The sequence below is a fragment of the Pleurodeles waltl genome, chromosome 3_1 (genome assembly GCF_031143425.1).
Source record: "Pleurodeles waltl isolate 20211129_DDA chromosome 3_1, aPleWal1.hap1.20221129, whole genome shotgun sequence".
In the NCBI taxonomy this organism is placed as follows: Eukaryota; Metazoa; Chordata; class Amphibia; order Caudata; family Salamandridae; genus Pleurodeles; species Pleurodeles waltl.
In genome coordinates, this window is record NC_090440.1 from 524,939,641 (window position 1) to 524,952,413 (window position 12,773).

Consider the following 12,773-nt stretch of genomic DNA (forward strand, 5'->3'; position numbering starts at 1 on the left):
CTTTCAGAAGCTGAATGCCTGTTCTGTATAGCCTATAGTGTCACCATATGTGAAATGTATGTGTTGGGAACACTCAAGTTATCCCTGTATAGACAAGTTTGTTTAAAAGACGGCATTGAAAGATATTCTTACTTTCATTGGAGTAGAGGCCCGCAGGACAAAGTGGCACACACGTGTTCGTCTCCTGGTGTAAGAAGAATCCCCGTTTGCAGGCTGTGCACTGGCTGTGGCCTCTTCCAACACATGTTTCACATCCTCTGTGGCAACGCCGGCACCTCCTTGCTGCACTGTCACCCAGATATCCAGAAGGACAAACGTTCACACACTTCCTATGTAACAAAGATAGATTAGCCAGATCCCCCCAGAGTACGCCACAAAATCCCCCAGTGAAAGTATCTTTCACAATTTTGCATCACAATGTATTCTCTCTCTCTATCGGTATTCTACAGCCTCACTGGCCCCCAGGACTTCCCTGCGTCTTTCCTACAAGGGAGGCTCTAACATTTTGCACAGGGATTCAAAAATGTTTAGCTGCCTGGCATCTATATGGAAACGTATTCCACAACCCCACTATGACGCAGGTCATCTATACTATGGGATTTTGCAACCCCTCATAACCACAGGCCCTATATGATAGACGTTTATATAGAATAGCCTCAGGGTGTGTGCTGACACTGCTACTCATTTTAGTGAGGCCGTACTTTGACTCCATAGGCTCTATATAAGTATCTACTGTGACCTCACATACCCCAAATAGTCTGTGTATTGTAAGCCTTTAATAAACAGTAATGAGATCCATTAATTTACAAATATGACACATTGATTCCCATAAATCTAAACTTTTAAAATCTATCCGATAAATTGAGAAAAAAATGAGCCTGGAAATGGTGGGCGAATGTTTGGAATTAGGAGGAGCCATTTGGGCTAACAGTTTCCGGGTTACTACAGTAGATGATACCCAGGGGGCTGTTCTACAATTATTTTGACATCATTACTTCGGTTTACCATGATTTCCCTGCCCTGACTTTGGACCAGTCATTACTACAACTACCTTTTCTTTGACCTGTAATTCAAGAAAGTATATAGCATAAATGTAATAATACATTTACAATTAGTTATTTTAAAATGGCTTACTTTTTTATTTCAAATCAATTTATTTACATTTCAGGTTCCCCATTTTATTTATATTTACTTCTATTTAATGCAATTTATTTAGGCATAGTCTTATATAGTGGGAACAAAACTCGAAGGCGGAAGGGCACTCTGCATGACATAAATTGTCATGCACTGAGATTTGTTACGCTACATTAAGACGTTATATTGAGGATAAAACTGTACCTTACTGTCACATTTTACATAGAGATAAACAAGCATTTAAAATAAAATGCATTGGATCTCGCATTTGCTCGACTTGGAGCTATTAGCGTTGTAAAGTCCTAACCGGACTTTTATTGCCACATAAATTTAAAATGAAATGTACAGTTTTACATAGGCGACCCAATTTAAAGTGCCACGCCATGAGCATACAGGGATACACAAAAGAAACAGCAGTTCGCTTGCCGTCAAACGGATCTGCAAATGTGCCATTATCCATGCAACAGGGTCGATGTCATTCAAAGTGCTCGACAGTGAGATCGCGCTGTGTAGGAAATTTAAAAAAAGTAGTTCAGAAGCCATACGGAAAACATGGAGCCTTCTATGTTTTCAGTAGTTGGTCAGTGCACTCGAGGAGGGCTAAACACCAGAAAAGGCATGACGTATGCATGCCTTTCACATATGAAAGCAAGCGATGTATAAAAGGCATGCCCACGAACCAACGAAATTGATGGGCATGGTTAAAATCCCACAGAGAGATTACAGCAGGCTAGAGCGCTTGCACGCTTGACCCTAAAAAGGTAGTTTGTGCAGTAATTTCCTGACCTAGAAGCCATAGGATAGAGGCAGTCATGGCTTGTGGGGGTTAAAACGGGTGGGGAGTGGCGGGGGAATAATAATAACATTTTTGAAAAGTAGTAAAAATAAAAACTTACCTGCCTCGCTGCTGCTGCGCTGCAGCTCCTTATTCCTGTACACAGGAGTCACAGGCTCCCAGCCTGCCCTGCGACCAATCCTAACGCTTCATGAAAGCAGCGTTAGGATTGGCCGGAGTGCCCAGCCTGGAGGCTGCCATGCACAATGGCAGCCTGTGCCTGCTCTCTCCGGGCTGGAGACAGCACAGTGCGTATGTGTGGTTGGCCGACCCGAGACAGCCGGCCAAACACACATGCACACTGAGGGGATTGCACAGTGCACTCCCCTCTTCCCAGTCATCCTCCACGGCCCGCCCCTTTAACAGCGAAATGATAATATACATAGTTTATTATCATTTTGTTCTTAAAGTTTTGCAGCGGCTGCTGCTGGCGGGCGGGAGCGATGCTCCTCTGCCATAGCAGAGGAGCTGCAGCTGGATAGAGGCATCTGTGATTATGCCCGCCCCATCACAGTAATACAGCACAGATATTTAACTAGACATAACTTTGAACTCTTTTTCCTTTATTGAGGAACAACAACCAATGTGGTGCTCCTAACAGAAACCTGGCTGCACAAAAGTTCTATGCTCGATGTGACTCCGGCCATTCAGTTAGGCTACAACATTGCTAGATGTGACCATCAGGGAAAAACGAGCAGGGGTATTGCAATAGTAATGGTGTTCTAGGTTGTTAAATTCTGCTGCTTCAGCTACCAGATTTTGAAAGTGTATTATTTCTATCAGGTTTTTGGCTACTTTTACACCTTCTGGAGCTCTTGTTTATCAGCCACTCTACAAAGTTTCTAGTTGCTTTACTAGTTGTGATAGCCAATGAGGCACTTGATAGGGCTAATTTTTCTCTCCTGTGTGAATTAAACATTCATTTTGATGATATTCATTGTACTACACGATTGAACTGCAATTCTTTGATTTTTAATCTTTTTATTGAGATTTACAAACACTCAAGGCCAATTTAGCTGCAATTCAACTTGTGGAATTGGTCAGTGGGCAGACACATAACAAATGTCATCTCCTTGACCTGGTGATCTCTAATTTACATAGTATGATAGTAAATGCACCACTTTGTGGTCCAAGTTCTATTGCCAGCTCAAAATACGCTTAGCATTCCAGCTAAGGTGCCAAGTGTAGAACGGCGGTGGCCACCGTTAGAGTCTGCAGAACTTAAGCATCTGCTTTTGAGTACTAAACCAGAAGTGAGGGCAGGAGCGGCTCCTCCATGAGAGAGGAGGTGCATTGCCCCACTAAAAAATGTCCCCAGACAGTTTATTTATTACCATTTTATTTTTCGGCACCCAATCATGAAATGAGTGTCAGGCGTGGACAGGGCATTTGCTGCTGAGTGGCAGGAGGGAGCTCTACACTTTAGTTCAATGTGTGCATGTCCCTCTGGCTGGCTGTCTTGCGACGGCCAGCCAGACATGCGCATTTTAAACTTCTCTAACCCAGCTGTCTTAAGAAAGTTGGGTTAGAGAAAGCACAGGCCTCCAGCGCTCTTAAAAGCACTGAAAGAGGCCACACCCTCCAATCCTGACACTTGTATCAAGCTGTTTAACAGCATGAGAGCAGCACCAGGATTGATTAATGCAGTTTCCTGGGTCCGGCGTTGGAGCTTTACGGAGAAACGGGAGGAGTCCATGAGGTAAGTGCCATTTTTTTAATTTTTATTATTATACCACCTGTATTTTGCCCACCCCACCACTGTAAATACAAGCCAGCCGCCACTGGGTGAGTGGCAAGATTACTGATGCAGATCAGAGTGTTAGAGATTGGACTACTTCCTCATTAGACAGAACTGTTACTTTAAGGAAACAAGCATCAGGCCCATTGGGCTGGCACCTTGGTTTGATTCGGAGCTGCATGAGTTAAAAAAGAAATATACACTACTAGAAATAAAATGGATTAAGACATATAACATCTCTAGTAAAAGGGAAAATAGGAAACCAATAAAGAATTATCACAATGATATTAGGAGAACACAGGCAGAGTTCTTTGCTCAGAAAACTGATAATGCTGCCAATGCAGTAAAAGAAGTGTTTACGACAGTTAAGGCAATGAATGATCAGCTGGGAAATATCCAGCAGTGACTCTGTTAAACCTGTCTATATTAGGGTAGTCTTCCTCCAAAATGTTTGCCTTTCCTCCTCCATTTTGCTGAACCTATTTTTGTTGACCTTAGGATTCTGGGCACTTTACCTCTGCTAACCAGTGCTACAGTGCTTGTTCTGTGCCACTGAAACATGTTATATTGGCTTATACCCAACTCGCATATTTAATTTACTTGTAAGTCCCTAGGAAAGTGATACAACATGCACCCATTGCCTGTAAATCAAATGCTACTTTTTTTTAAACATATGTTTATTGGCTTTTTGTTCAGTATAAATCAAGTTGTATGCAAAACGCATAATTCTTATGTAACAACCATCTTGGGAAGCTAAAGATGACATAGTATATTGAGAGGAGGTAATTTATGTTTTCCAAATCGCCATTCTATAATTGCATCACTTTTATTGTCCTGGCTTGCAACCACATATGTATTCTGTGGCTTGCTCCTAAGCGGTGGCAGGCCCAGCATCCTAACAGCTTCAAGCATACTCTCAAAAATGTAGTAAGTTAGTGGATAAAAAAGAACAATGAGAGCCCTTTTAACATTCTACATATATATATGTAACTAATAAATGAATAGCTAACCAACCTTTCAACCAGACTCAGTGGACCTTTCCAACTACTGGATACAACTAAATGGGGTGAGCACACCTTAAGCCTTCTGCCTTTCTACAACAGTCGGGGTGAGAGGGTGTGGGAGACTAGCCCAGGAGGGCCTGGGGGTGGGAAGGGGGAAACCAACCCACCAAAACATGGGTGGGGGCTCCCCGTGCCCTCAAGCTATTCATGAGTCAACAAAACTGCCCATGTAATCACAGGAGGACCAGTCCCCAGAAGGGGAACAAGCAAGGTCAGGTGAGACCCATGCAGGGGGGACCCCAACTTTCCATCTCCTACCTCGTTGTAAATCTGTGAAGAAACGTGCCCCCGGGCAGGCCGGTCCCCGCTCCCTCAGGTCAAGGATTCTTCATTATCTGCGTCAACAGAGGGGTTTTGTCTGTCTGAAGTGTCTGGCTCCTCTCCCCTGTCAACCCCCTCTCTCCCACTGGATGTTCCCAGGTCTCCATAACTCCCACCACCATGGGGCGTCTACAGACTCCCTGGGCTTCTCCTCAGCTCTCGCCCAGACTATGACTTCCTGCATCCAGGTTCAATTCACCGGCCCGGTCCCGGACTTCCACATCTTTGCTATCTGTCTTTTAGCCAGGGCCAGTTCCAGAAACCTAGTTCCCACTTTCTGTGCATGGGGTTGAGGGAGGTACCCCAATAAGCAGGCCTACATTGTACAGGCCAGCGAGCGCCCCAGGGTAGTGTTTAATTGTCTGCATTACACCCTCCCAAAATTGCTGCAGGCCCAGGCAATTCCTGGTCACGTGGCCAAAATCAGCATTGAGTTCTGCACATCTGGGTCATGGCCATGGGACTCCTCTGTATATGATATCAAACAAGATATATGGCTATAATTGAATCTGACATATTTCAGTCTTGTGTTCCTGAAGATATGTTTGGGGTATGCCAATAACTTACCCCATTCTGAGTCAGTGAGTTCTCGTCCCAGCAGAGTGTCCCATTTGCCTCGGAGAGCCACAAGAAGCTTCTGCAGCATCCCCCTCATCGCCCCATAGAACAACTTCATTATGACATTGGCGGTAAATCCTGCTTACAGTCACAGTGACGGCTTCCAACATACCACAGCGGAGGCGAACATCCGTTCGCCATATTATGGCACATACACACTAAACCGGCAGAATACTGCCACAAACACAAATATGCCAGATCAAAGGTAAGTGGTAAAGTGTTTATACGAACACCCACACCGTCACGCCAACAAAACAACGCCCTCCACATTAAGAACCACGAATCACCATGGTGGACATTCAGTGGCGGTAAACCATTGGCGGTACACACCAGCGCGGTCTGAATACAACACAACATTTGCCAGTATCAAAAACACACCACACCCACAGCATTATAAAACACACACCCATTTAACCCACAACCCTTTACAAACGTGAAAAATAGCCAAGAGAGACACGCTAATCACAGACACAACAACACACCGCTAACACCCAGCCATCCGTCACGCACCCACCACATCATTCAACACCCACTGCACAACACATACCACACAACACCCATGTCCCCACAAAGGCACCTCCGTTTCACTGATGAGGAGTTGCGGGTCATAGTGAAGGAAATAGGGTAGAACCACAGCTGTTTGGAGCACAGGTACAGCAAATATCCAAAGCAAGGAAGATGGAGCTATGGTGGAGAATTATGGGCCGGGTGAACGCTGTGGGACAGCATCCAAGAACAAGGGACGACATCCGGAAGAGATGGAACTACCTACGGGGGAAGGTACAATCCATGGCAGGAAGGCACCAGCTCGCCATCCAGAGAACCGGAGGTGGACCCCTACAGCTGACAGCATGGGAGGAGCAAGTCTTGGGAATCCTGCATCCTGAGGGACTCACTGGAGTAGCCGGAGGACTGGACACTGGTGAGTCAGAATTTATGACCTATCACCCCCCCATACCTGTATGCCATCTCACCCCTCACCCTGACTCCAAACACTCCACTCCATCCCACACAGTGCACCTAAACATATGACTAACCCCAATGCTAAGCCCTGCATGCTATACCCACTGCATGTACATCCCTCCCAGCCCTGCATGTACACCCACCACCTATGCATGCACATCATGGAGAACTAACAATCCCACAATCCATCACTATGCACAAACAAAGGTGGCAGGGCAACAGCAACCATACTGGGGAAGCTAGGGATGTAGAATATGTCACAGACATGATGCATAATACATCACTTACATCCCCACAGGTGTCCCAGCCAATCCCAGTGGCAAGGAGGTGGCACGGCTATCCAGTCCCCCAACAGAAGATGCCCCCAGTGATGACTAACTCTGGAAATCTGGATTAACTTCCTGGCCAATCAGGGCCCACTGGTCAGCTGGCCACCCTGGCCCACTCCAGGTCCACCACATTGTATCCCCCCTCAGTATCCAACACCACAGCACCCACCCAACGTCCCAACACCTCTGTCCCCAGGACACATCAAACAGCAGTGTGCCCACCTGTAAAGAGACCCCAGACCACACCTCACAGACAAGACAATCAGGGTCCTGGGTTCAGTGGAAGTGGCAGTGGCAGTGTGCACACCATTCAGGGCACACAGGCACAGGGTGACAGGGACACCGGGAGAACAGCTGTGCGCCGGGGGGGGGGGAGACAGGCTCAGGGAACCAGCTGTCCTGGAGGCACTCACTAATGTCCTGGGGGCATACCAACAATCCCAGGACAAGATGTGCCAGATACTTGACATCATGCAGGAGAACAAGCGCCTTCAGGAGGTACACCATCAGGAGATCATTAAAGATTTGCAGGCCCTAAATACCACCATGGTCTCCATAGCAGGGGTGCTGGCTGATATGGACAACATAATGAGGGAATATACAGCAAACCAGCGGACCCCTTCCACTAGCCAGTCAACTGAACAACCCACCACATCTGCTGCAGCTAATGGACTGGAGGAACTGCCACAGGACCCACAGGCAACCAGCACCTCTCCCCCTGCAGAAGGTGAACCACCCTGCAAATGTTCCCTGCAACCCAGACAGATGCCAGAGACACTTGCCAAGACCAAGACCACCGCCAGGAAATGAGACCCTCCTGAATGTCCCCCTTGTGTCACACTCTGTCACCATGTCTACTTTGAACTTCCTTTGCTCCCCTTCCTATGGCTTCCTACGGCCACTTGGACACTGGACCTGTGTTACAAACAGATTGGACCAATACCCTGGACTTACCTCTACCATCACCCCATTCCATTGCACTATTCCGTCTATAAATTACACTACAATAAACACCCTTGAACACAACTTGAGTGGTAGTGATTTATGTGATGAAAATGTGCAATTATGGTAACAGTTACAACTTGTGCAAATGACCTGAACTCTATGATAGCATACAAATAATGAGCTGTAGCTGTCGGTAGTCATCACATCAGTACACAGTTGTTATAACACCAACATCTGCAAAATGAGAAGGCATAGGTGACAGTCAGTTGAGATTGCAAAGGAAGTGAATGCCATCCTGCTACAGCCACACTGAAAACATAAATAATCAGAGGATTGGTCAGTTCCACTTTATCACCTGTGTGTCATTGGAAGTACTGACGTATAACTGGTGTTCTGCTGTCCACATCCTCATCGTCTGCCTCCTCATCCTCACTGTCCTCAGGGTCCACTGCTGCCAAAGGGGCATACTCTACCTCCTGCAGATAAGGCACATGTCATCTGAGGGCCAGGTTGTGATACATGCAGCATGCTACAACTGTCTGGCAAACCTTGTCAGGGGAGTAGCAGAGGGATTCTCATGTCAGATGGAGGCATCTGAACCTGGCCGCCAGGAGGCCAAAGGTACATTCTATGATCCGCCTTCTTCGCCCATGTGCATCATTATACCGATTCTCAGGTCCTGTCCTGGCATTCCTCACAGGGGTCAGGAGCCACAATAGGTTTGGGTAGCCAGAGTCACCAGCAAGTATTGAGGGACAAACAATAGCCTTACACAATGGCAACGGGGATGACTCCTGAAGACATACACTGACATACACTGGGTGGGGACTCTGGCTCACCTATTAGCCACACCCTGTGCTTCTGTAGTTGTGCCATCACATTTGGGATGCTGCTATTCCCCAGGACGAAGGCGTCATGCATCGACCCAGGATACTTGGCAGTGACGTGGGAGATATATTGGTCCGCCAGGCACACCATTTGCACACTGAGTGAGTGGAAACTCTTTCTATTCCTGAACACCTGTTCATTGTGCTGGGGGGAACAAACACAATATTTGTTCCGTCAGTCGGCCCAATAATATTTGGTATATGTCCCATTGCATAGAATCCAGCCTTCACAGTGGCCAAATCTTCTACTTGGGGGAAAGCGATGTAGCTGCACATGTGTTTGACAAAGGCAGACAAAACCCTTGCCAGCAGGATTGAGAACATTCACTGTGACATTCCTGCTGCCAAGCCCACTGTCACTTGGAAAGAACCAATTGCCAGGAAATGAAGCACTGATATAACTCACACAAGAGGTGGGATCCCAGTGGGATGACAGATAGCTGATATCAGATCAGGGTCCAATTGTGCACACAGCTCTGTGAATGTTGCCCTGCCCAGTCTATAGGTGAGTATAATGTGTCTGTCCTCCAGTGTAGCCAAGTCCACAAGGGGTCTGTACACGGGTCTTCTCTCCTCCTCCTATTCCTCCGCAGTGGTAGGTATCCAAGGGACACAAGAGTGAGTAGGGTGTCACAAATTGAACAATGGAACCACCACCTCAGTGTACATAAAGCATGTATGTAATAGGACAATGTGAATGGCAATGTATGTGTAATTTACAGCAATGACACAGTTTCTAATTTCTGAATGTTGTCCACCACCATAAAATGGTGACCGCCTGTCCTGTAAGTATGGACAGGTGGAAGTGAGGTAACTCCACCGGGGTTGCGCGTCATGGCGGAAGGCGTTCTTGCATTTGTGTGCTATTCCTCATTGGCTAAAATGGGGCTCTATGGAGTACAGTATCCAATGGGGTGCACACCGCCGCGGACGTGATGCCATTTTCTGTCTAAAACCTCACTTGATTCCTGACTTTCCACAGGACACCACCTCCACTACGTGTGCTGCTGTGACCTGTGTCTGGATCCTGCCATGGCCTGTGTGACCGGGGAAAGGGCACCTGCCTTCACTTCGGAGGAGTTACGGCGCCTGGTGGATGGGGTCCTTCCCCTGTGTGGACAGCTGTATGCACCTCCAGACCAAGAGGTGAGTACACCATGGGCACGATCCATATGACAAGGTTGCATGGAGATATGTGTGCTAGCAGTGTGTCAATTGGGTGGGGGGTATGTCTGGTGCTAGTGTACATGCAGGGCTCCGGGTGATGTGTGTGCCAATGGCAATGGAAATGGTATTTGTGGGCCATATGTGTGACAGGCTGGACTGTATGGTTAATGGTGTCCTCCTGTCTGTATTACCTATGCAGGTCAGCGCCCATCAGAAGAAGAGATTGTGGTGTACCATCGCCAAGGACGTGTGGACGCTGGGGGTCTATATCAGGCGGAGCACCCACTGTAAGAAAAGGTGTGAGGACCTGAGATGCGGGGCCAGGAAAACTGCGGAGGCCTGGCTGGGGATGGCCTCCCAATGAGGGCAGGGTGCCCGACAGAACCTGACCTCCATGATGGCCCTCATACTGGCAGTGGCCTACCCTGAGCTAGATGGGCGCTTGAGGGCAGCACAGCGTCCACAAGGGGGTGAGTACAGTGAGAGTGACAACAATAATTGTTGGGTGGCATGGGATCCTTGTGGGAGGTTTCAGTTAGTGGGTGTCCCTTAATGCCAGCTCAGCCATTGCTGCGTGATCCAGCTCAAGGTAAATGGGTGTATAGCAAAATCTAGTAACCTAGCTAGGTTGCATTCCATGTCAGACAGCGCTTAGTGGGTCCCAGAAGGGGTGCAGTTGGCGGTGGTTGGCTCTCATCTTGCTGTGGCACTTAGCCAATAGAATGCCAGTGCGATGCATAGTGCTCAATCCTGATCCCTGTGTGTGATGGTTATGTGTATGCCAACTGTGGTATTGGTGCTGTAATTGACCCAGTGCTCCCTTTCTCTTTTTCCCCCCTATTTTCTTGTCATCCTATCCATGTGTGCATTAGCAACCTCTGGCGGAGGAGCAGGGGCACTGGCGACTGAGGGAGCTGCATCCCACAGGATCCACGAGGCAGATCCTCCTCCGATGGGAGCTCCCTGATGGTGGTGGACACCTCTGGTACAGCCGCAACCCCCGTACCAGCACTGCCTTCCCAGTAGTGACCCCACCGAGTTGCCCATGCCCGCTCACCCAGGATGGTGGGCATCTCCTTCGCTCCAGGCACCTCAGCCCCTGCCCCACTGTGCCCTGCTGCCCTCAGTGAGGAGGCTATTTACCTCCTGAGATCCATCTCTGTAGGGCAGTCAGCCATTGTGAATGCCATCTAGGGGCTGGCATTCCAGATGCAGCAATGCAATGCATACCTGGAGGGCATCCACGGTGTGTTGGTGGCTGTACAGAGATCGTTTCAGGCTCTAGCCTCCTCTCTGGTGGCAGCCAATGTCCCTGTTCCTACTGTCCCCCCTCCAAATACCACTTCCAAGTCCCAGTCTCCTCAACCCAAACCCATCCCAGGCATAGATACAGGCAAGCATGCACACAAAACATCACACAAGAGAAGTACAGTCAAACACAGGCAGCACACTTCAAGCCACAAGCACTCACACAAACATCAGACAGTTGCACACACAACAACATCCACTGCCTCCACTGTCTCTCCCTCCTCCTCCTCCTTCTCCCTCACAGTCACATCCGCACTCACACCTGCATGGGTTGTATCAACAGCCACCACCACCATCATTACATCAAGCAGCACACACAACTCACTTGCAGACACCTCCACAACATCCATCCACGCGTCCCCTTTGTCCTCTCCCACCCTGTCTGCCCCCCCTCCTATGGGACACAAACGCACGCACTCAGACGCTCAACAGCCATCCACCTCACACACGCACACTGGCCATGCACCTGCACCCAGGTCCAGCAGACCTATACCTCTGACAACCACTCCCTCAACCTCCACTCCCATCTCTCCTCCTGCATCCCGCCCCAACGTCCCTAAGAAGCTTTTCCTTGCCCAACTTGACCTCTTCCCTGCCCCTCTACCCCCCTGTCCTGCCTGTCAGAGCAGGGTCGCAACGATCCAGCACAGCACCTCAGCCAAACAGTCTGCCACCGCTCCCATTAAATCATTAGCTGCTGGCAGAAAGGGCCCCAGAGTGTAATGCCTGCCACTCCTACTGAGAGCACACCTCCGGCTCAGGACTAGGGTGGTGAAAAGCAAGGGACAGATGGGAACAGTGGAGGCAACTCCTAGTCCTGGAGGCAAGGATACAAGTGACATTTCAAAGGCCAAGGGGACCTGTCACAAGAGGGGACACATGGATCCCTTTCTACCACCAAAGATTGCCAAAGATCCCTCTACACCAGCAAAGAAAGGGAAGGTTCCCACTCAACCACCAATGAATGGAAAGGTTCCTACTCAAACACCAATGAAATGGAAGAGGCCCACTCAACCACCAATGAAAGGCAAGAGACCCACACCTCCAGCAGAAAGAGGCACATGAGCCCTCACCTCCAGCTGAGGCACCGGAGCCCCCATCTCCAGCAGAGGGCAAGGAGCCCCCACCTCCAGCACAGGCACAGCAGCCCTCACCTCCAGCTGAAGCACAGGAGCCCTCACCTCCAGCAGAGGGCAAGGAGCTCCCACCTCCAGCACAGGCACAGCAGCCCTCACCTCCAGCTGAGGCACAGTAGCCCTCACCTCAAGCAGAGACACAGTAGCCTTCACCTCCAGCAGAGGGTACGTAGGCCACCATCCAGGGACTGTTGTACAAGGAGCCCCCTCCAGAACAATGTGCAAGTTCCCCACTTCAGAGACTGTGGCCTTGCACTCCCCACCAAAGACAAATGGGCATCGAACCCCCTCCAGAACCAGTGGGCAATTTCCCCACTTCAGAGACTGT

General features: G+C 48.8%; 1 protein-coding gene across 1 annotated transcript in view; it reads right to left on the minus strand.

The window, feature by feature from the left end:
- The window catches only part of PCSK6 (proprotein convertase subtilisin/kexin type 6), a 1,406,757-nt gene that overhangs the window by 152,285 nt on the left and 1,241,699 nt on the right, over positions 1-12,773 (minus strand). The window contains exon 16 of the mRNA XM_069222809.1: positions 133-329. Within this exon, the coding sequence (XP_069078910.1) occupies positions 133-329 (197 nt within the window). The remainder of the gene's footprint in view (positions 1-132; positions 330-12,773) is intronic.